General features: G+C 43.6%; 1 protein-coding gene across 5 annotated transcripts in view; it reads right to left on the bottom strand.

Moving 5' to 3' along the window:
* The window catches only part of RBP7 (retinol binding protein 7), a 46689-nt gene that overhangs the window by 11424 nt on the left and 12667 nt on the right, over positions 1 to 22598 (bottom strand). For 2 of the 5 annotated variants that reach the window (XM_086344394.1, XM_086344396.1), the window contains exons 2-4: positions 20723 to 20901; positions 20176 to 20277; positions 14321 to 14567 (exon numbers count right to left, since the gene is read on the bottom strand). In XM_086344394.1, coding sequence (XP_086200520.1) covers positions 14517 to 14567; positions 20176 to 20277; positions 20723 to 20901 — 332 coding nt within the window. In that variant the 3' untranslated portion in view covers positions 14321 to 14516. Of the gene's footprint in view, positions 1 to 14320; positions 14568 to 15139; positions 16416 to 20175; positions 20278 to 20722; positions 20902 to 22598 lie in introns of those variants that run through there. The other 3 variants (XM_086344392.1, XM_086344395.1, XM_086344393.1) reach the window with 2 other exon arrangements.

Below are 22598 nucleotides of genomic sequence, written 5' to 3'. Positions count from 1 at the left end.
TTCCTACTTTTGCATTCCAGTCCCCTATGATGAGAAGGACATCTTTTTTGGGTGTTAGTTCTAGAAGGTCTTGTAGGTCTTCATCAAACTGTTCAACTTCAGCTTCTTTGGCATTACTGGTTGGGGCATAGACTTGGATTATTGTGACATTGAATGGTTTTGCCTTGAAAATGAACAGAGATCATTCTTTCAAATTTGAGATTGGACCCAAGTACTGCATTTTGGACTCTTTTGTTTACTATGAGGGCTAGTCCATTTCTTCTAGGGGGTTCTTGCCCCCATTAGTAGATGTAATGGTCATATGAATTGTACCGAGCCCATTAAAACTAACCATGTCACATTTCTCAGCCCTACTTGCGCTCTGGGATGGCCCACACTCTGTCTGTGGAGTGTGCTTCTCTCTGAATCTGAATAAATCCACTTCTTACCTACCACTTTGTCTCTCACTGAATTCTTTCTGTGATGAGACATCAAGAACCTGAGCTTCATTAGGTCCTGAAACCAGGTACCATGGGTTTTGGCTGGGTTTGAGTCCCAGCCAGGTGGGTTCAAGTGCCAAGCAGGGTTTTGGCTGGGTGTAAGTCTTGTTTGCACTGGAGGTTCAGCAGTAGAATTCTTGCCTTCCACAAGGGAGATCCGGGTTCAAGTCCCGGCCAATGCATCATGCTCACATCAGGTTTGGGTTTCCCTTGTGGCTCAGATGGTAAAGAATCTGCCTGCAATGCTGGAGACCTCGGTTCAATCCCTGGGTTGGGAAGATCCCTTGGAGGAGGGCAAGGCAACCCACTGCAGTGTTCTTGCCTGGAAATTCCCCATGGACAGAGGAGGCTGGCAGGCTACAGCCCATGGGGTTGTAAAGAGTCAGACACGACTGAACAACTAAACACAGCACAAGTCCTGGTCATGTGGGTTCGAGTCCCAAAGTGAGTTTTGGCTGGGTTTGAGTCCCAGCACATGGGTTCAAGTCTGTGGTAAACAGTTTCAGCAGTTTGTTATGAATGACAAAGACATTCATAACGCACAACTGTGGATCACACTTGAGTTTGTGCTAACAGGATCACTAAGGGCTCTGTTTGCTGTGCTAAGTCACTTTAGTCATGTCTGACTCTGCAACCCTATGGACTGTAGCCCACCAGGCTCCTCTGTCCATGGGATTCACCAAACAAGAATACTGCAGTGGGTTGCCATGCCCTCCTCCAGGGGCTTTTCCTGACTCAGGGATTGAACCTGTGTCTCTTACATCTCCTGCACTGGCAGGCGGGTTCTTTACCACTAATGCCATTCCCCCACCCACCCCAGGTACCTCAGGATGAGAGCTGGTCACCAGAACCACCAAATACTTTATCAGAGTTTAGGAACCAGCCTCTGGGAGAAGGAGGACTGGAGATTGAGATCTATTGTAAAAAAAGTCTGAGGTTCAGGAGAGCTTCCAAATTGGTGAAAACATGGATATTCCAGGAGGGGGATGGACTCGAGGAAGACATGGAAACTCCCTGTCTCCCTTCCCCTATGCATGTCTTCCCTTTGGCTGTCCCTGATTTATGTCCTTTGTTATAAACCAGTAATGAAACCAAGCAGGATCAAAGCCTTTCTGTGTCCCCCCATTGTTACTTGTAGGGAATAGATTCCAGCCTCCATGACCTTCCCTGAGTCCCAAAGGATAGAATGGAACAGCTGCTAATCAAAGAAGGGAGGAGATAAGGAGACAAAGAAGGAGTAGCCTTGAGGCAGGGTCTTGGTTCTGCTCCAAGGGATATAGGTAATAATACCTTCAAACTTTTCACAGAACTAAAAAACCCTCAGCAAGTGAAAGATATTCCTACTCTTTATTCCATCTTAAAGGAACCATTAAAGGAACCAAAGAAGCATCTTTCCAGATTATTAGGAGCCCACCTGAATCCAGATTAATGGAGAGGGCTTGCTGACAATATTAGAGTGTGTGCAGGGTTCATATACCCTAATCTTATCAGCAACCCCATTAGAATTGGTGCTATAAACCCCTCACCAAATCCTCCTAGGTTAGGACACACAGTGTTTGAGAGAAGGGGCCAGCTGTATCCCCCTTTGCTTGGCAAAGCAATAAAGCTGTTCTTTTCTACTTGGCCTAAAATTCAGTCTCCAAGATTCAGTTCTTGGAGATTCAGAGGATGAGATGGTTGGATGGCATCACTGACTCAATGGACATGAGTTTGAGCAAGCTCCAGGAGTTGGTGATGGACAGGGAAGCCTGGCGTGCTGCAGTCCATGGGGTGGCAAAGAGTTGGACACGACTGAGCAACTGAACTGAACTGAAGATTCAGTTCAGCACAGAGGCCGTGTTTTCAACATCAGTTACAGTAAGTAAAGTACTCTCTTGAGTTCTGTCAGTCATTCCATTTGAACCTGAAGGGACTGTTGTGGGAACACAAAACACTGCGTATCATAGAATTCCATTTATATGAAAACTTCAGAAAAGGCCATTCCACAGAAGGTAGATTCATGAATTCTAGGGGTTGTGGGGAAGGAGTTGACTGGTAATTGGTAAGGGGTTTCCATGTGAGGTAATAAGAAAGTTCTAGAATTAGACAGTGGTGATGACTGCACAGCATTGTGAGTGTACTTACTGCCATCAGTAAGTAAAATAGTCAAAAAGGGACTTCCTTGGTGGTCCAGTGATTAAGAGTCTGAGCTTCTGCTGCTGAAGAATTGGCTTAAGATCCCAGATGCTGTGCACTGCACACAAAAAAGTTAAAATGGTAAACTTTGTTACGTGTATTAATAAATTACCACAATTTTTAAAAATGCACCCGCTAGGATGGCTATTCAGAGAAGGCACTGGCAAAGTACCCCACTCCAGTACTCTTGCCTGGAAAATCCCATGGACGGAGGAGCCTGGTAGGCTGCAGTCCATGGGGTCACTAAGACTCGGACATGACTGAGCAACTTCACTTTCACTTTTCACTTTCATGCATTGGAGAAGGAAATGGCAACCCACTCCAGTGTTCTTGCCTGGAGAATCCCAGGGACAGGGGATCCTGGTGGGCTGCCGTCTATGGGGTCACACAGAGTCGGACACGACTGAAGTGACTTAGCAGCAGCAGCAGCAGCAGGATGGCTATTGTACCAAAAAAAGCAGAAAACACTTGTCAGTAAGAATGTGAAGAAACTGGAACCCTTGTGCACTGTTGGTGAGAATGTAAACTGCATTGCTGCTATGGTACACAGTTGGCAGTTCCTCAAAAAGTTAAACGCAGAATTAAGAATCCACCTGCAATGCAGGAGAGGAGGGTTCAATCCCTGGATTGGGAAGATCCCCTGGAGCAGAAAATAGCAACCTATTCCAGTGTTCTTGCCTGGGAAATCTCATGGACAGAGGAGCCTGGTGGTCTACAGTCCATGGGGTCACAAAAGACTCAGACACAGCTTAGGGACTAAACAACAACAAAAAAATATACTCAAAATAATTGAAAGCAGGGACTCGAATGGGTATTTGTACACCTATGTTCACAGCAGCATTATTCACAACAGCCAAAAGGTTGAACAGCCCAAATATCCATTGAGAGATGAATGGGTACACAAAATGTGGTACATTCATACAATACAGTGGAGCCTTTAAAGGGAAGGAAATTCTAACACCGGCTACAGCATGGATGAACCTTGAAGACATGCTGTGTAAAAGTTGCCAGACGCAAAAGAATAAACATATGATTCCACATGCAGAAAGTAGAATGGAGGTTGCCACAGGCTAGGAGGAGGAGGATTGGGAAGTTGTTTCATGGGGACAGAATTTCAATTTGGGAAAATGAAAAAGTTCTGGAGATGGCTAGTGGTGGTAGTTTAACAAGAATGTGAATGGGTTAATGCTACTGAACTGTACTCTTACAAATGGCTAAATTTTGGGTTATGTATAGTTTACCATAATTTTTAAAAATCACAGAAAAAAAGAGAAGAAAAAAGAAAAGAACATAAGAACATTAAGGGCCCTCCCTCCTCCAGTGCCAGGGGGAAGAGGATGCGAGGCTCGTCCAGAAGGGGGCGCCTTGAGGTCTCCCGGCTCCTCTGCAGCATCCGCAAGCTACCTAAGACAAGTCACTCCACCCCAGGCTGCCGTAAATGCAAATTCCCTGGCGGGGTTCCTCTTCTGGACTCTCCGGCCCCTCCCCCTGTTTGGGTGGCGCAAGACGCTGCCTGCTCTGCAGTGCGCACGGTTGCCCGAAAACTCCTGCCCTCCCGGAAGCCTTCCTTTGCTTCCCAGGTTGGCACAGCCCGCGTCCGGAGGACTCCCCAATTTTACTCTATTTCATCTATTTCACTGCTGCTCTCCCAAAGTGCTAGCTCTTTGCAGAGGCCGGCACAGGATGGCCAGCGGTAACTTTGGGGAATAAACAGCCTCAGCGCCTCACCCTCCCACGTGGCGGGACGCGTAGCAGCTGCTCTCAGAGCCGCCCAGAAAAATCCCAGCAGCCCTCTCTCGGTGCATCTCTCCTGATTGAAACAAAAACGCCCTCGTGGTGGCTAGTTTCTGAGCCCTTCATCACTGGAGCCAAAATAAGACCCATTGGAAGCTGTATACCAGATTTGTCCTTGGAACAGGAGAAGAGTTGAATTTCTAACGCTTAAAACTTTTAATAAAATGCCTGAAGAAACATACATCTGCAAGGGTAAAGGAATGAGGGTTTGTTCAAACTACAACTCCTACCTTGATTTGGTACGTGGGATAAGCTTGGATTTTTTTTTTTTAAAGAAATGTTTCCTAGTCATAACATGAGAGGAAAGAGAAAGAGAAAACAAGGACAAACTATTGCTGATTACTTGTTGCAGCTTTAATTCAAGACCTATAATAGAGGAATGGAGCAGAGCCAGCCATTCTAGAGTTGGTGGACCTGCAGATGGAGGTGGAAGGGAGCATGTTGTTGTTTAGTCAATAAGCCTCTTCCCACTCTTTGCGACCCCATGGACAGTAGCCCTCCAGGCTCCTCTGTTCATGGGATTTCCCAGGCAAGAATACTGGAGTGGGTTACCATTTCCTTCTGCAGGGGATCTTCCTGACCCAGGGATCAAACCAGCATCTCTTGCTTGGCAAGCAGATTCTTTACCACTGAGCCACCTGGGAAGCTGGAAGGGAGCATACCTTTGCTAAAAGTGATTCTCTTTTCCTGTGACCTTTGAGCCCCATAACTTGGTGTCTTGAAGGGCTGAACAAAACAAAAAGCAAACAACAAAAACTGCTCTGTCTCATACGCTGAAGTTCCAGGTGCTCCCAAGCAGCGGTCTAGCAGATAAGATTGCCCAAAGTCGCCTCGGTCTGCCAAGGGCCATCTCATCTCCTACTCTTTGTCTTTTGCTTCCTCTGCCTTTTGCTACATCCCACGAGCAGATATCCTTTCACTTCAGGCCCTTTGCACTTGTTCTCTTGTCCTCCATCTCTCTACAAAACTTGTTTCCTTGTCTAATGTGAAAGTGAAACTGTGAATGTGTTAGTCGTTCTGTCATATCCGACTCTTTGCTACCCTATGGACTGTAACCCGCTAGGCTCCTCTGTCCATGGAATTCTCCAGGCAAGATTACTGGAGTGAGTTTCCATGTCCTTCTCCAGGGGATCTTCCTGACCCAAGGATCTAACCTGGGTCTCCTGCATTGCAGGCAGATTCTTTACCATCTGAGCCACCAGGGAAGCACTTCCTTGCCTTATGCCCCTGCCTAAATGTCACGATTAAGAGATTTTCTTAACCATCTTGCTTAAAAAGGCACCATCAACATTGTTTTATCTATCCCGATTTCTTTCTTTTTTTTATAGCACATATCACTGCATTTTTTTTAACATATTTTTTTATCTGTCTCCTCCCTTTGGTCCATGAGGGGAAGAATTTTTCAGTGCTAAAAAAATTCCAAGAAATAGCACAGTCCTGGGGATAGCAGGTCCTTCAGAATTTTTGTTTATTTTTTTTTGTGGGGGTGGGTCTTTTTGGCTGTACTGCATGGCTTGCAGGATCTTAGTTCCCAGAGCAGGAATTGAACCAGGGGCCACCACAGTGGAAGTGAGGAATACTAACCACTGGACCACCAGGGAATTTCCATATTTGGATAAATTAATAAATGCTGATAAAACTTTGCTTTCCCACCAGAGCTTATTGTTTCAAACTGCCTCAAAGCAAAGCTGTTACGTTAGGAATTTTCTATAAATTAAAAAAATGGTGGTTTCATGGCCCACAGTCTCTGATTTGGGTTACTCACTATGTAATTTCTCAAATCTTATTAGATCTACAGCCTTACTTAATACACTTACTAAAACCATCCCAAAGAAAAAGAAATGCTAGAAGGCAAAATGGTTGTCTGAGGAGGTCTTACAAATAGCTGAAAAAAGAAGAGAAGTGAAAAGCAAAGGAGAAACGGAAAGATATACCCAACTGAATGCAGAGTTCCAAAGAACAGCAAGGAGAGATAAGAAAGCCTTCCTTGGTGATCTGTGCAAATAAATAGAGGAAAACAATAGAATGGGAAAGACTAGAGATCTCTTCAAGAAAATTAGAGGTAACAAGGGAACATTTCATGCAAAGATGAGTACAATAAAGGAAAGAAATGGCAAGGACCTAACAGAAGCAGAAGATATTAAGAAAAGGTGGCAAGAATATACAGAAGAACTATACAAAAAAGATCTTAATGACCCAGATAACCACAATGGTGTGGTCACTCAACTAGAGCCAGACATCCTGGAGTGCGAAGTCAAGTGGGCCTTAGGAAGCATTACTATGAACAAAGTCAGTGGAGGTGATGGAATTCCATCCTAACTATTTCAAATCCTAAAAGATGATGGTGTGAAAGTGCTGCACTCAATATGCCAGCAAATTTGGAAAACTCAGCAGTGGCCACAGGACTGGAAAAGGTCAGTTTTCATTTCAATCCCAAAGAAAGGCAATGCCAAAGAATGTTCAAACTACCGCACAATTGCACTCATCTCATATGCTATCAAGGTAATGCTCAAAATCCTTCAAGCTAGGCTTCAACAGTACATGACCTGATAATTTCCAGATATACAAATTGGATTTAGAAAAGGCAGAGGAACCAGAGATCAAATTGCCAACATCTATTGGATCATAGAAAAAGCAAGAGAATTCCAGAAAAACATCTACTTCTGCTTTATTGATTATTCTAAAGATTTTGGCTATGTGGATTACACCAAACTGTGGGAAGTTCTTTAAAGAGATGGGAATTCCAGATCACTTTACCTGCCTCCTGAGAAACTTGTATGCAGGTCAAGAAGCAACAGTTAGAACCGGACATGGAACAATGGACTGCTTCCAAATTGGGAAAGGCTGTATATTGTCACCCTACTTACTTAACTTACATACAGAGTACATCATGCGAAATTCCAGCCTGAATGAATCACAAGCTGGAATCAAGATTGCTGAGAGAAGTATCAACAACCTCAGATATGCAGATGACACCACCCTAATGGCAGAAAACAAAGAGGAATTAAAGAACCTGTTGATGAAGGTGAAAGAGGAGAGTGAAGAAGCTGGCTTAAAAGCCAACATTCAAAAAATTAAGATCATGGCATCCGGTCCCATCACTTCATGGCAAATAGATGGGAAAAAAGTGGAAACAGTGGCAGATTTTATTGTCTTGGGGGCCAAAATCACTGCGGACAGTGACTGCAGTCACCAAATTAAAAGACGTTTGCTCCTTGGAAGAAAAGCTATGATCAAGCTAGACAGCGTATTAAAAAGCAGAGACATTACTTTGGAAACAAAGGTCCGTACAGTCAAAACTGTGATTTTCCCAGTAGTCAGGTACAGATTTGAGAGTTGGACAATAAAGTAGGCTGAGTGCCAAAGAATTGATATTTTTTAATTGTGGTGCTGGCAAAGACTCTTGAGAGTCCCTTGGCCAGCAAGGAGATTAAACCAGTCAATCCTAAACAAAATCAACCCTGAATATTCACTGGAAGAACTGATGTTGAAACTGAAGCTCCAATACTTTGGCCACCTGATGGGAAGAACTGACTCATTGGAAAGACCCTGATGCTCAGAAAGATTGAGGGCAGGAGGAGAAGGGGATAAGAGTGGATGAAATGGTTGGATCGCCTCACTGACTCAATGGACACGAGTTTGAACAAACTACAGGTGATAGGGAAGGACAGGAAAGCCTGGTGTGTAATCCATGGGGTGGCAAAGAGTCCAATACAACCTAGCATGTGAACAATGAACCATAACATCCTGAAAAAAAACCTCATGTTCTTTCTCTATGGTGGGATCACGATATCTGATTGAATCTACAACTGTCTTCTGACTTCATTTGGCTGCAAGCTCACTGCTTCTAAAGTCAAACTCACAACTCGGTGTCTGTTATTCATGTAAACTGAAATGAACAACCTAAAAGTTGAGAATTATGTTTTATTTGGCCCACTTACCAAGGACTTAGCCTGGGACACCACCTCTCAGCTCTGAGAGACTTCTCTGAAGAAGTAAGGTGGGATCCAGGATGTATAGTAGTTTTTGCAAACCAGGTAGTCAGGACATCAAAAGATTATTGTTAGTTAATTTTTTTTTCTTTAATTAAGACATCTCATCTCTAAGCAGACATCTCAAGTTAATGAATTTAGCACTTTTCTATGTACGGGAAGATGCCAGAGTCTGGGCTCATTGAAATCATTCCTTTGATATGCAGTTTAACGCTGCTGGGCCAGTATCCTATTTTTCTCCATCCTGAGTCCCCTCAGGGTGCACAGTTGGGGGTGGCTGCAGTGGCTGCTGGCTGGATGGCTGGAATATCTTTGGTTTACTGAAATGGCAGGCCATATTTTTCATCCACATTTAAAACAAGAGTTGTATCTGATACTCAGACTTTAACTTCCTATAAATTTCTGTCATCACCAGCAGACTGTAAGCTCCTTAGGGGCACAGACCTTTCCTCTGCTGTTGTCCATGGAATCCCTAAAGCCCGGCTTACAGCCTAGCACATAGTGACTGCCAAGTCCTAACTGTAACTCCTTTCCTGACTTGCCTTATCTGGCAGGTGCTCTATGGTCCATCAGTTCCGCCCATCTTGTCAAGTTGCTCCCTGCTAAGATTCCCTGACACTACCACCAGCTTCCTTCTTTTTTCTTTTTTAACCATTATTATTACTTATTTATTTGTGACTGTGCTGGGTCTTCACTGCTGCAAGCAGGCTTTCTCTAGATGCAGCAAGTAGGGGCTACTATCTAGTTGCGATATGCAAGCTTCTCATTGCAGTGGCTTCTCTTGTTGCAGAGCACAGGCTCTAGAGTTGTTGTGGCTTAGTTGCCCTAGGGGATGTGGGATCTTGCTGGCCCAGGGACCGAACTCATGTCCTCTGCATTAACAGGTAGATTCTTAACCACCAGGCCACCAGGAAAGTCCTACTGCCACATTCCTTTGGCTTCTCACTGTCTGTACCCCTTCACCTCTTCTGGTTCCATAACCATTCATGTGCATCTTCAGGACCAACTTCACTGTTAAACTATCCTCACCCACATGGCAAAATCCTCTGTCTCACCTTATGGATACCTTGGTCATCTCAGCAAATGCTCAACACTCCTCAATCCTGAAATATTTCCTTCCTTCGCTTCCCTGATGCCATCTTATTTCTCCAGCCCCTCTGGTCCCAGGACTGTGGGATTTGTACCTCAGATTTCTCTCTTCTCTCTTTAAATACAATGTCCCAGACTTTGCATAGTTTATATGTATCATCCATATGCATAGTTTATGTGCTTCACAATGAGAGAGTCAATTCCTAGGCAGGTTGATAAGAAGTCCAGGGGTCCCTGAGGAGAGAGGGGTCTGGAGTTCTTTCTTAACGAGAAGGAAAGGACAAACTTTTTTTTTCTCTATATTCCTTAGTCTTAGTCACATAAAATGCTTTTTTATTTAAGCCCAGAACTGCTTTAATGTCTGCGCATGAGTGTATGTTCCTCGGTTCTTTGTCTTGTCACAACAAAGATTTGGAGCAACGAACATTAAAGCCCTCGGCGTGTCACAGCTCTCGAGTCTTGGACAAACCATGCTACAGCTCTTAGGCAAATCAGTGTTACAGCTCCATTTTATTTAGAAGATAGCAGGAGAATCCAAGACTCGAAGAGAAGAGAGGGGAGGAGGGAGAGAGAGAGAGGGAGGGAGGGGGAGAGAGAGAGAGAGAGAGAGCGCGCGCACACACACGGGGGGGAGAGAGAGAGAGTGAGAAAGAGAGAGTGAGAGAGAGAAAGAGCGCATGTGCGCGGGGAGAGAGAGTTTGTGAGAAAGCGCTTTGGCTCCTCCTTTTATATGTTGTTCCTCCACCTGGGCCTGCCCTATGCAAATTGGGCTTAGCCAGGAGTGCTGTTTCTTCTGCCTGAAGTCTTCACTCTGGTCCTTGGACCTTCCTTTGACCTTCCTTGCCTTTTAGCCACCGCCATTTTGGACTCCTTTTCCCTATTCTACCTACCTAACAGGTTCAATAGTTGTGGTGCATGGGCTTAGTTGCTTGTGGCATATGGGATCTTCCTAGATCAGAGATCGAACCTTCTGCATTGTGTCAACTACAAATTGGCACTTACCAAGAGCATTGCCAACGACTGAACAACAAAGGCATTTGCCATCTGCCTCTGTGGAGATTGAACCCCACGCTGCTATAGCTGTTGACCTCCAACAACCCCAGAGGGAGTTCAGGGTGGAGTGAGGCACTCTGTGCTCCAGGGAATCTGGTGGACAGGTCTTTAGATAGTTGGATGTTTTTAGCAACAGAATTTATGATCTCAATCCTTCAGTTCAGTTCAGTTCAGTCGCTCAGTCATGTCCGACTCTTTGCAACTCCAAAAATCGCAGCATGCCAGGCCTCCCTGTCCATCACCATTTCCCGGAGTTCACTCAAACTCACGTCCATCGAGTCGGTGATGCCATCCAGCCATCTCATCCTCTGTCATCCCCTTCTCCTCCTGCCCCCAATCCCTCCCAGCATCAGAGTCTTTTCCAATGAGTCAACTCTTCGCATGAGGTGGCCAAAGTATTGGAGTTTCAGCTTTAGCATCATTCCTTTCAAAGAAATCCCAAGGCTGATCTCCTTCAGAATGGACTGGTTGGATCTCCTTGCAGTCCAAGGGACTCTCAAGAGTCTTCTCCAACACCACAGTTCAAAAGCATCAATTCTTCGGCGCTCAGCTTTCTTCACAGTCCAACTCTCACATCCATACATGACCACTGGAAAAACCATAGCCTTGACTAGACGGACCTTTGTTGACAAAGTAATGTCTCTGCTTTTCAATATGCTATCTAGGTTGGTCATAACTTTCCTTCCAAGGAGTAAGCATCTTTTAATTTCATTGCTCCAGTTACCATCTGTAGTGATTTTGGAGCCCCAAAAAATAAAGTCTGACACTGTTTCTACTGTTTCCCCATCCATTTCCCATGAAGTGATGGAACCATATGCCATGATCTTCATTTTCTGAATGTTGAGCTTTAAGCCAACTTTTTCACTCTCCACTTTCACTTTCATCAAGAGGCTTTTTAGTTCCTCTTCACTTTCTGCCATAAGGGTGGTGTCATCTGCATATCTGAGGTTATTGATATTTCTCCCGGCAATCTTGATTCCAGCTTGTGCTTCTTCCAGCCCAGTGTTTCTCATGATGTACTCTGCATAGAAGTTAAATAAGCAGGGTGACAATATACAGCCTTGATGTACTCCTTTTCCTATTTGGAACCAGTCTGTTGTTCCATGTCCAGTTCTAACTGTTGCTTCCTGACCTGCATATAGGTTTCTCAAGAGGCGGGTCAGGTGGCCTGGTATTCCCTTCTCTTTCAGAGTTTTCCACAGTTTATTGTGATCCACATAGTCAAAGGCTTTGGCATAGTCAATAAAGCAGAAATAGATGTTTTTCTGGAACTCTCTTGCTTTTTCCATGATCCAGCGGATGTTGGCAATTTGACCTCTGGTTCCTCTGCCTTTTCTAAAACCAGCTTGAACATCAGGAAGTTCACGGTTCATGTATTGCTGAAGCCTGGCTTGGAGAATTTTGAGCATTACTTTACTAGTAAAGTAATGTGTGCAATTGTGTGGTAGTTTGAGCATTCTTTGGCATTGGCTTTTTTTGGGTTTGGAATTAAAACTGACCTTTTCCAGTCCTGTGGCCACTGCTGAGTTTTCCAAATTTGCTGGCATGTTGAGTGCAGCACTTTCACAGCATCATCTTTCAGGATTTGAAATAGCTCGATTGGAATTCCATCACCTTCACTAGCTTTGTTTGTAGTGATGCTTTCTAAGGCCCACTTGACTTCACATTCCAGGATGTCTGGCTCTAGGTGAGTGATCACACCATCATGATTATCTTGGTCATGAAGATCTTTTTTGTATAGTTCTTCTGTGTATTCTTGCCACCTCTTCTTAATATCTTCTGCTTCTGTTAGGTCCATACCATTTCTGTCCTTTATTGAGCCCATCTTTGCATGAAATGTTCCATTGGTATCTCGAATTTTCTTGAAGAGATCTCTAGTCTTTCCCATTCTGTTGTTTTCCTCTATTTCTTTGCATTGATCTCTGAGGAAAGCTTTCTTATCTCTTCTTGCTGTTCTTTGGAACTCTGCATTCAGATGCTTATATCTTTCCTTTTCTCCTTTGCTTTTCGCTTCTCTTCTTTTCACAGCTATTTGTAAGGCCTCCCCAGACAGCCATTTTGCTTTTTTGCATTTCTTTTCCATGGGGATGGTCTTGATCCCTGTCTCCTGTACAATGTCATGAACCTCAGTCCATAGTTCATCAGGCAGTCTGTATATCAGATCTAGTCCCTTAAATCTATTTCTCACTTCCACTGTATAATCATAAGGGATTTGATATAGGTCATACCTGAATGGTCTAGTGGTTTTCCCTACTTTTTTCAATTTAAGTCTGAATTTGACAATAAGGAGCTCATGATCTGAGCCATAGTCAGCTCCTAGTCTTGTTTTTGCTGACTGTATAGAGCTTCTCCATCTTTGGCTGCAAAGAATATAATCAATCAGATATTGGTGTTGACCATCTGGTGATGTCCATGTGTAGAATCTTCTCTTGTGTTGTTGGAAGAGGGTGTTTGCTATGACCAGTGTCTCAATCCTTGCATCTCCTCATACATAGATAGAGAAGCACTAGATCCCTTCATGGTGACATCAGACCCTCATGACTAACAAAAACCTTTTGTAAATTGAGTGCTTCATGGTATTGAACTCCCCCTTCACCAAAACCTTGTATATTGACTTTCCCCCACTGCCGCTTTGGAGCAGTCTCTCAGAGATATCTGAGATGCTGCCTTCCGGGCTGCAGTCCTCATTTTGCCCCAAATAAAACTTAACTCACAACTCTCAAGTTGTACCTCTTTTTTAAGTCGACAATTGGCGGGTAGATTCTTTACCACTGAGCCACCAGAGAAGTCCTGTTATTTTCTTTTAATGGGCCTCAACCTTGCTATAACTGCCTGATCCAAAACAGAGCACCTCCTTGATTCTTCCCCCAGCCAGCATCCCTCTATCACATCCATCTCATTGGATTATAGATTCTGCCTCGTATATACCTTGTTACTTCCCTCCAAGGCCCAATAGTCTATTTCTCTATTTTTCAGACCTGGGGTCTGGGTGATCCTGAACAATGTCAGCTTACACTCTGATTTCTATCGGGTTTTCTAAACTGCCTCTTGAATTGCACCCCCCACCTACAATCCTTTCTTCCCTCAGCAGTCAGAATTACTTTATTATTATTTTTAAGGCATATATTTATTTATTTTTGGTTGCATCTGGTTTTAGTTGCAGTGCATGGGCTTCTCTTTGGTTGGGATACATGGGATTTTAGTTCCCTGACCAGGGATTGAACCTGCATCCTCTGCATTAGAAGGTGGGTTTTTAACCATGGGACCACCATAGAAGTCCCAGAGTTACTTTCTGTGAATGAACCTGGTTGTACATATCTGCTTAATACAGGTCGCCATCTTCCTATTACTTTAGGGACAAAAATCTCAGCTCTTTACCCTAGCATTCAAGATACTTCACAGTAGAGCCACTGACTGTCATGTCAGTTACCCCTGCCATTTCTCCCCACCCTATCCCACCCAACACACCCTAAGCTACAGCTAAAGTAATCTTTTCAGTTCTTTAAACATTCCTCCAACTTTTGACTAGGGTGCTCCCTGATACTTCCTGCTAACATTTGCTTCAGGTCCCAGCTTAAAGATCACTTCCAGAAATACCCCAGGCCCCTACCACCAGTTGCCCACCCCCTGGAAGGTGGGAATTACAACTTGTTCATCATTGGTGTGTCAATGGTGTGCCTAGAAGCCTTCCAAATATTTCTGAAAATAAGGAGATACATTAAAATTAGAAGGAAAAAGTCAGAATCATTGGACAGGTTTATTGAAGCTGAGAATTTTTCTCACAATCCAAATGGCTTCTGGTATGGGCTGTGTGACGTCTCTCTGATCACAAGGCCCCATCCACCAAACCCCAACAGATCATTCCTGTCCTGTTCACTATGGAATATAATTCATCAAGCTCCCCCCACATGTGGACTCTGCTGTTGGATACAGATCAAGCTCTCTGGAATGTCTGCTTGCACACTTGGCCTTCACAGAACAGTTCCTAGGGATAGGGAAGAAGGGAGAACAGAGATGAGTTGGCATATAGTCTATTATTATTGGGGCTTTCCCGATGGCTCAGCAAATGAAGAATCCACCTGTAATGCAGGAGACATAGGATACTCGGGTTTGATCCCTGGGTCAGGAAGATCCCCTGGAGAAGGAAATAGCAACCCACTCCAGTATTCTTGCCTGGAGAATCCCATGGACAGAGGAGCCTGGTGGGCTTCAGTCCAAAGAGTAGCAAAGAGTCAGACATGACTGAGCAACTGAACAGCAGCAGCAGCCGTTATTATTATTAGTCATACTTTTGACACCAGGTACATGGTGTCTTTTCCAATCCCACATCTCCAACCCTGTTACAACAAATTGGACAGCCAACAATTTAATTTAGTTTGGACACTGAGGATCAGAGCTAGTGTAGACCCCACAGGTCAAGGGCTTAGTCTCATAAGATTGCTCCTACTTCAGAAATCAATCACGTCACCCATATATCTGACTGATCATCCCATATCGAGGATTCCCACAACTCCCTTCTCAGGTTCAATACTTTGCTAGAATGGCTCACAGAAACACTTTTTGCTTATACTTACAGGTTTATTATAAAGAATGTAACTCAGGAACAGCCAAATGGAAGAGAGGCATAGGAGAAGGTATTGTGGTGGGGGTGGGAGTGGGGCATACAGAGCTTCCATGACCAGTCTAGCCGAGCTCCCTTCCAGCACTTCTATGTCTTCGCCAACTAGAAAGTTCTCTGAACCCCTTTATTGTTGTTCAGTTGCTAAGTCACGTCCAACTCTTTGTGACTCCATGGACTGTAGCACACCTGGCTCCTCTGTCCTCCACTATCTCCCTAATTTTGCTCAAATTCATGTTCATTGAGTTAGTGATGCTATCTAACCATCTCATCCTCTGTTGTCCCCTTCTCCTTTTGTATTCAATCTTTCTCAGCATCAGGGGCTTTTCCAATGAGTCAGCTCTTCACTTCAGGTGGCCAAAGGATTGGAGCTTCAGCTTCAGCAACGGTACTTCCAATGAATATTCAGAGTTGATTTCCTTTAGGATCGACTGGTTTTACCTTCTTGCAGTCCAACGGACTCTCAAGAGTCTTCTCTAGCACAGCAATTCGAAAGCATCAATTTTTCAGTGTTCAGTCTTCTTTGTGGGCCCAACTCTCTCATCCACACATGACTATTGGAAAAATCATAGCTTTGACTATGCACACCTTTGTTGGCAAAGAGATGTCTCTGCTTTTTAGTACACTCTCCAGATTTGTCATGGGGCTTCTCAGGTGGCACAATGGTAAAGAATCCACCTGCCAATGCAGGAGATGCAGCAGATGTGGGTTTGAACACTGGGTCTGGAAGATCCCCTGGGGTAGGAAATGACAACCCACTCCAGTGTTCTTATCTGGAAAACTCCATGGTCAGAGGAGCCTGGGGTCCAGTGCATGGAGTCAGACATGACTGAGCAACTGAGCATGCACACACACAGAGGTTTGTCATAGCTTTCCTTCCAAGGAGCAAACGTCTTTTAATTTCATGCCTCCAGTCAGCATCCACAGTGATTTTGGAGCCCAGGAAAATAAAATCTGTCGTTGCTTCCAGTTTTTCCCCTTCTATTTTCCATGAAGTGATGGGACCAGATGTCATGATGTTAGTTTTTTGAATATTGAGTTTCAAGCAAGCTTTTCACTCTCCTCTTTCACCCTCATCAAGAGGCCCTTTAGTTCCTCTTCACTTTCTGACATAAGGGTGGTGGCATCTGCATATCTGAGGTTGTTGATAATTTCTGCCAGCAATCTTGATTCCAGCTTGTGATTCATCCAGCCCAGCATTTCACATGATGTACTCTGCATAGAAGTTAAATGAGCAGGGTGACAATATAGCCTTGTCTTACTCCTTTCCCAGTTTTGAACTAGCCAGTTATTCCATGTAAGGTTCTAACTATTGCTTCTTGACCCACATACAGGTTTCTCAGGAGACAGGTAAGGTGGTCTGGTACTCCAGCCTCTTTAAGAATTTTCCACAGTTTATTGTGATCCACACAGTCAAAGTCTTTTGTGTAGTCAATGAACCAGAAGTAGATGTTTTCCTGGAACATCCTTGCTTTCTCCATGATTCATGAACTCATTTATGTAAAGGTTTTTATGGAGGTGTCATTACATAGGCATGATTGCTTAAAGTAATGGTCAATCTCTAATCCCTCGCCCCTCACCTGAGTTCAGGGGCTGGGCTGAATGTTCCAACCTTCTAATCCTACCTTGATCTTTCTTCAGACCAGCCCGCGTCCTGAAGCTCTCTAGGGTCCCCAGCCACCATTCATCTCATTAGCATACAGAAGATACTCTCGTTACTCTGGAGATTCCAGGGATTTTAAGAACCAGGTACAAAGGCCAAATATTCATTGGTTTTCATTATATCACAGCTTATAAAAATCATAAGCCTCACGATGAAGGTAAAAGATGAGAGTTGAAAAATCTAGCTTAAAACTCAACAGTCAAAAAACTAAGATCATGGCATCTGGTCCCATCACTTCATGGCAAATAGATGGGGAAACAATGAAAACAGTGACAGACTTTATTTTCATGGGCTCCAAAATGGTGCAGATGGTGACCGCAGCCATGAAATTAAAAGACACTTGCTCCTTGGAAGAAAAGCTATGACAAACCTAGACAGCATATTAAAAAGCAGAGATGTTACTTTGCTGATAACTGTCCATATAGTAAAAGCTATGGTTTTTCCAGTAGTCATGTACAGATGTCAGAGTTGGACCATAAAGAAGGCTGAGCACTGAAGAATTGATGCTTCTGAACTGTGGTGTTGGAGAAGACTCTTGAGAGTCCCTTGGACAGCAAGAAGATCAAACCAGTCAATCCTAAGGGAAATCAATTGTGAATATTCATTGGAAGGACTGATGCTGAAGCTAAAGCTCCAATACTTTGGCCACCCAATGGGAACTCACTGAAACTCACTGAAAAAGCCCCTGATGCCAGGAAAGATTGAAGGCAGGAGGAGAAAGGGACAACACAGGATGGGATGGTTGGATGGCATCACCGTCTCAATGGACATAAGTTTGAGCAAACTCCGGGAGATGGTGAAGGACAGGGGAGCCTGGTGTGCTGCAGTCCATGAGGTTGCAAAGAGTTGGACATGACTGAGCGACTGAACAACAGCAACAATAAGAATCATCCCACGAATGTCCTTAAACCAAGGGTCCTTCTGCTGCCTGCTTGGGCAGAGTTCTTGGACATGCCAAAAAAGGATGCAGCAATTTGAACATTACTTCTTACAGCCACATAATCTGAATTCTTAAACATATTTGTATTTCCTTTGTAGTTCCATACTACATTTTTGTGATGGTAAGTTTCTTAACTTTGTTTTTATTGCCAGAAGAGTGTGAGATTTGTCCATCTAAGAATCAGAGTATCTTCAATCCCTTCATAATCAAAGACCACCACCTCAAAGGCCACCCACACTTTAAGAGCTCTAGTTTTGTTTTCATGGATCTGACCTAGATTTCACATGTACATTGGGACCAAAAAGGCGTAGAGTTGAAAGCACACATTCTTGTCAGACCTAGATTTGAATCTTCACTCTGCATCTTGGGGAATTTCTAAACCTCAATCTCGTCATTTGTAAATGGGAAAAAAATAGTGTCCCTGTCACAGGATTGGTTTGAAGACTAAGTCAGAAAATGCACTCAAAGGATTTAACCAAGTAATTGCACACAAAGTCATCATTCGAAAATGTAAGCCATTGTAATACACATATATGGCAAGAAGGAATTCTCATTTTAAAAGCCATAATTAGCCTTTATGCACAGTTTTATACTTTATAGATTATACTTAGAAATTATTGATTAGGTTGACTTATAACTTGTATGGTCTTGGAGTGCTGGTGGCTTAAGAAATTGATATACCCCTTTTGGAAGTGAATAAGGCAACAAAGTAGCAGGAAGCAATGATGTCTGGGACAACACTGATCCCCTCTGTAAGTTCTTCCTAAGGAAATAAATGCATGGCTGCAAAAAGCTCTATTTATGTGAATTTAAGAGACAGCAGAAAACACTCTGAAACAATATTTCTGGACATTGCAATTAAGAAAACATTTTACTAAAATGAAAGTTCATGAATCTGATGGAATAGTACACAGCTGGTTGACTACCTTATTATATGGTTTCAACTAACACAAAATGAATGCAACAGGACAATTGTTAGAAAGTTAGAATATGTTTTTCTATTAAATGAAAAGTCAGAATACTCTCACAGACCGGAAGGCAAGACATCAAATTGAAAACAGTTGTGTTGGGATGGTAGGATTGCTGGTCACGGTTTCCTAACCTCATTTTAAAAATAAGAACATTTAACAACGACAAAACAAACAACCCAACCTGAAAATCGGCAGAATGCCTAAATAGACATTTCTTCAACGAAGACATACAAATGGCCAGTAGGCACATGAAAACATGCTCAACATCGCTAATTATTAGAGAAATGCAAATCGAAACTACATGAAGTACCATCTCACAAAAGTCAAAATGGCCATCAATAAAGTCTACAAATAACAAACGCTGGAGAGGGTGTAGAGAAAAAGGAACCCTGCTACACTGTTGGTAGGAATGTAAATTGGTGCAGCCACTATGGAAAACAGTATGGAGGTTCCTTAGAAAACTAAAAATAGAATTACCATATGATCCAGTAATCCCACTGTTGGGAATATATCCAGACAGTACTATAATTCAAAGAGATACATGCACCCCTATGTTCATAGCAGCACTATTCACAATAGCCAAGACATGGAAACAATCTATATGTCCATTGAGAGATAGATGTACAGATAAAGAAGATGCAGTACATATATACAATGGAATACTACTCAGCCATAATAAGGAACAAAATAATGCCATTTGCAGCAACACGGATGCAACTAGAGATTATCCTACTGAATGAAGTTAAGTCAGAAAGAGAAAGACAAAAGCCATATGATGCCATTTGTATATGGAATCTAAAATATGACACAAATGAGCTTATCGATGAAGCACTCACAGACAGAAAACAGACTTGTGATTGCCAACGGGGTAGGGGTGGCGATGGAGGAGGGATGGACTCGTAGTTTGGTGTTAATAGATGCAAACTGTTATGTATAGAATGCATGGACAACAGTGTCCTACTGCATAGTACAGGGAACTACATTCAATGTCCTGGGATAAACCATAATGGAAAAAAACATAAAAAGAATGTGTGTATACATACACACACACACACATATATATATATATATGTATATACATACACACAATATATATATATGTATGTATGTATATACATACACACACACACACACACACACATATATATGTATGTATGTATGTCTGGAGGAGGGCTTGGCAATCCACTCCAATATTCTTGCCTGGAGAATCCCATGGACAGAGGAGCCTGGTGAGCTACAGTTTCTAGGGTCGTACAGAGTCAGACATGAATAAAGCAACTTAGCGCACATGCACGCATGAATGTATGTGTAACTGAGCCACATTATTGTACAGCAGAGATTCACACATTGTAAGTCAACTATTTCAATTAAAAAAATAGAGGAACAAAATAGGGCCAGTACCAGGTGGAGTTGGTCCCCTTCAATCCAATGGGTCCAGCCTCTGTTCTTCTTTTCCCCCTTCTGCACACAGGTGAGTCTGTCATTGTCCCAGGTGACCAAGCTCTGCATGAGGAATGGGAGAAAATACTGATTTGCTCTGGCAGCATACTCAGATATGACTAGAGAAGATGTCAAGGACCTTGCAAAACTAAAAGTCTATGTCATGACTTTAATTTTTGCCTTGCAGGCTTCCCTGTTGGCTCCGTGATAAAGACTCCACCTGCCAATGCAGGAGACACAGGTTCGATCTCTGGTCGGGGAAGATCCCACATGCCTCGGAGTAACTAAACCCATGCACCACAACTGTTGAGCCTGTGCTCTAGAGACTGAGCGCCACAACTACTGAGCCCACGTGCCTTAGAACCTGCGCTCTGCAACAAGAGAAGCCACCACAATGAGAACGCTTTGCACTGCAACTAGAGAGTAGCCACGACCGCCACAACCAGAGAAAACAGCCCACATGGCAACAAAGACCCAGCACAGCCAAAACTAAATAAATAATTTTTACCTTGCATTTTCTGTTATCCACACCTTTGTTATCCTCATCAAATTCTTCTCCAACTTTAAATTTCACAACATAGTTCCTGAAGGTGCTGTTCGTGTGGATGGTAAAAGAATCCCCATTCTGTTCAATCACTTTCTGTGGCTTCAGCATCTTGGCTATCTTACGAGTGGCAAAGTCAATATCTTAAAAATAATTTTTTATAAAGAAAAGACATTTAAACATTTACTTGAGACACAAAAGTTAAGGATTTGGCAGCTGTCCTCAAAATCATTGCATCTGATGGCTAGTGTTTCTCAGGGTTTTGGTATAGACAGTTCCCATTCAGTGGCTTTGAACACATTATGAACTAGAGGTAAAGGCTGCTTATTTTGTTTATTTGCTTTAATATTTATTTATTTGGCTGCCTTGAGTCTTAGTTAGCAACGGGCGGGATCTTCAATCTTCGTTGTGGCATGTGGGATGTTTAATTGTGGCATGCAACTCTAAGTTGCAGCATGTGGACTCTAGTTTCCTGACCAGGGATTGAACCAGGGCTCCCTGCATTGACAGCACAGAGTCTTAGCCACTAGACCAGCAGGTTAGTCCCAAGGTTGCTATTTTAAATAGAGAAAAAGTAAAAGTCATTCAGTCGTGTCTGACTCTCTGTGACTGCACGGACTTATCAGTCCATGGAATTTCTAGGCCAGAATACTGGAGAGGGTTCCCTTCTCCAGGGGATCTTCCCAACCCCAGGATTGAACCCAGGTCTCCCACATTGCAGGCAGATTCTTTATCAGCTGAGCCACCAGGAGGCAAAGTGCAATTTTAGCCAGAGCTGAGGGAGGTGACAAAGTGAGTGATGAGCTGTGCAGATCTTGGGGGGAAAGAAGTGTAGGACTGGAGAAGGAAATGGCAACCCACTCCAGTATTCTTGCCTGGAGACCCTCATGGAGTCTGGTGTGCTACAGTCAGAGGGGTCACAGAGTCGGACACTACTTAGCAACTGACCAGCAACAGCAAGTGTACAATAGAGCTCACTAGAACTCTCAGGAAGTGCATGTCAGATGGTCTCAGGAACCTTCAGGAGCCTGAGGTGGCTGGAGAAGAATAGGGAGAATGAGGAGGAGGGGAGGACCTAAAGATGAGATTCAGGGTAGCATAAGGGACCATCGGGCTTTAATTCAGAGCATGATGGATTTGGATGGGAGCCACTGGAATATTTAGAGCAGGTGACATGATCTCATTGGCAGGCAGCCACAACTGCTGGCTTGTCATCCTGAACATTCCTATGAGTCACGGGACATGGTTCTCCTATTTAGGGAATGTCCTGTTCATGTAGAATGAAGTTTCAGGAATCATTTCAGAGATTTATGTACTTCATTGCAGATACCTTGGTCCCAGAATTGTCCCTGTTTTAACTTGTTTGCCTAATAGATTCATTTGTTTCTGACATGACTGGCCCTCAGAGCTGGGTGTGCTTTTCAGGGCTGGGTGCCTCACATCTCCATTTCCAGCCTAGAAAACGTGGCCAAGCCCTTCACAGGGCTCCATGAGCATCGCATTAGCCCCTGCCCATTTCTTTTTTTTTTTTTAAATGTATTTTTTGGCTGCACCACACAGCTTGCAGGTTATTAGCTTCCCCAAACGTAGGCTTGAACCCCAGGCCCTCAGCAGTGAAAGTGCTGAGTCTTAACCAGTGGATCACCAGGGAGCTTCCAGTTCTACTCATTTCTAAGCTCGATGATAGTCTGAATGTCCTTGTCTTAAGAAAGCTGTTTATTTTTTTTGCTTCCCTGGTGGTCCAGTGGTCATGAATCTGCTTTACAATGCAGGGGACACCAGTCTGATTCCTGGTCCAGGAAGATCCCACATGCCACAGGACAACTAAGCCCCCTGTGCC

Source organism: Bos grunniens, chromosome 16 (assembly GCF_055505025.1).
Source record: "Bos grunniens cultivar Pamir isolate PY7600 chromosome 16, Bosgru_T2T1.0, whole genome shotgun sequence".
In the NCBI taxonomy this organism is placed as follows: Eukaryota; Metazoa; Chordata; class Mammalia; order Artiodactyla; family Bovidae; genus Bos; species Bos grunniens.
Note: the sequence above shows the minus strand (reverse complement) of the source record. Positions and strands in the feature narration are given on the sequence as shown.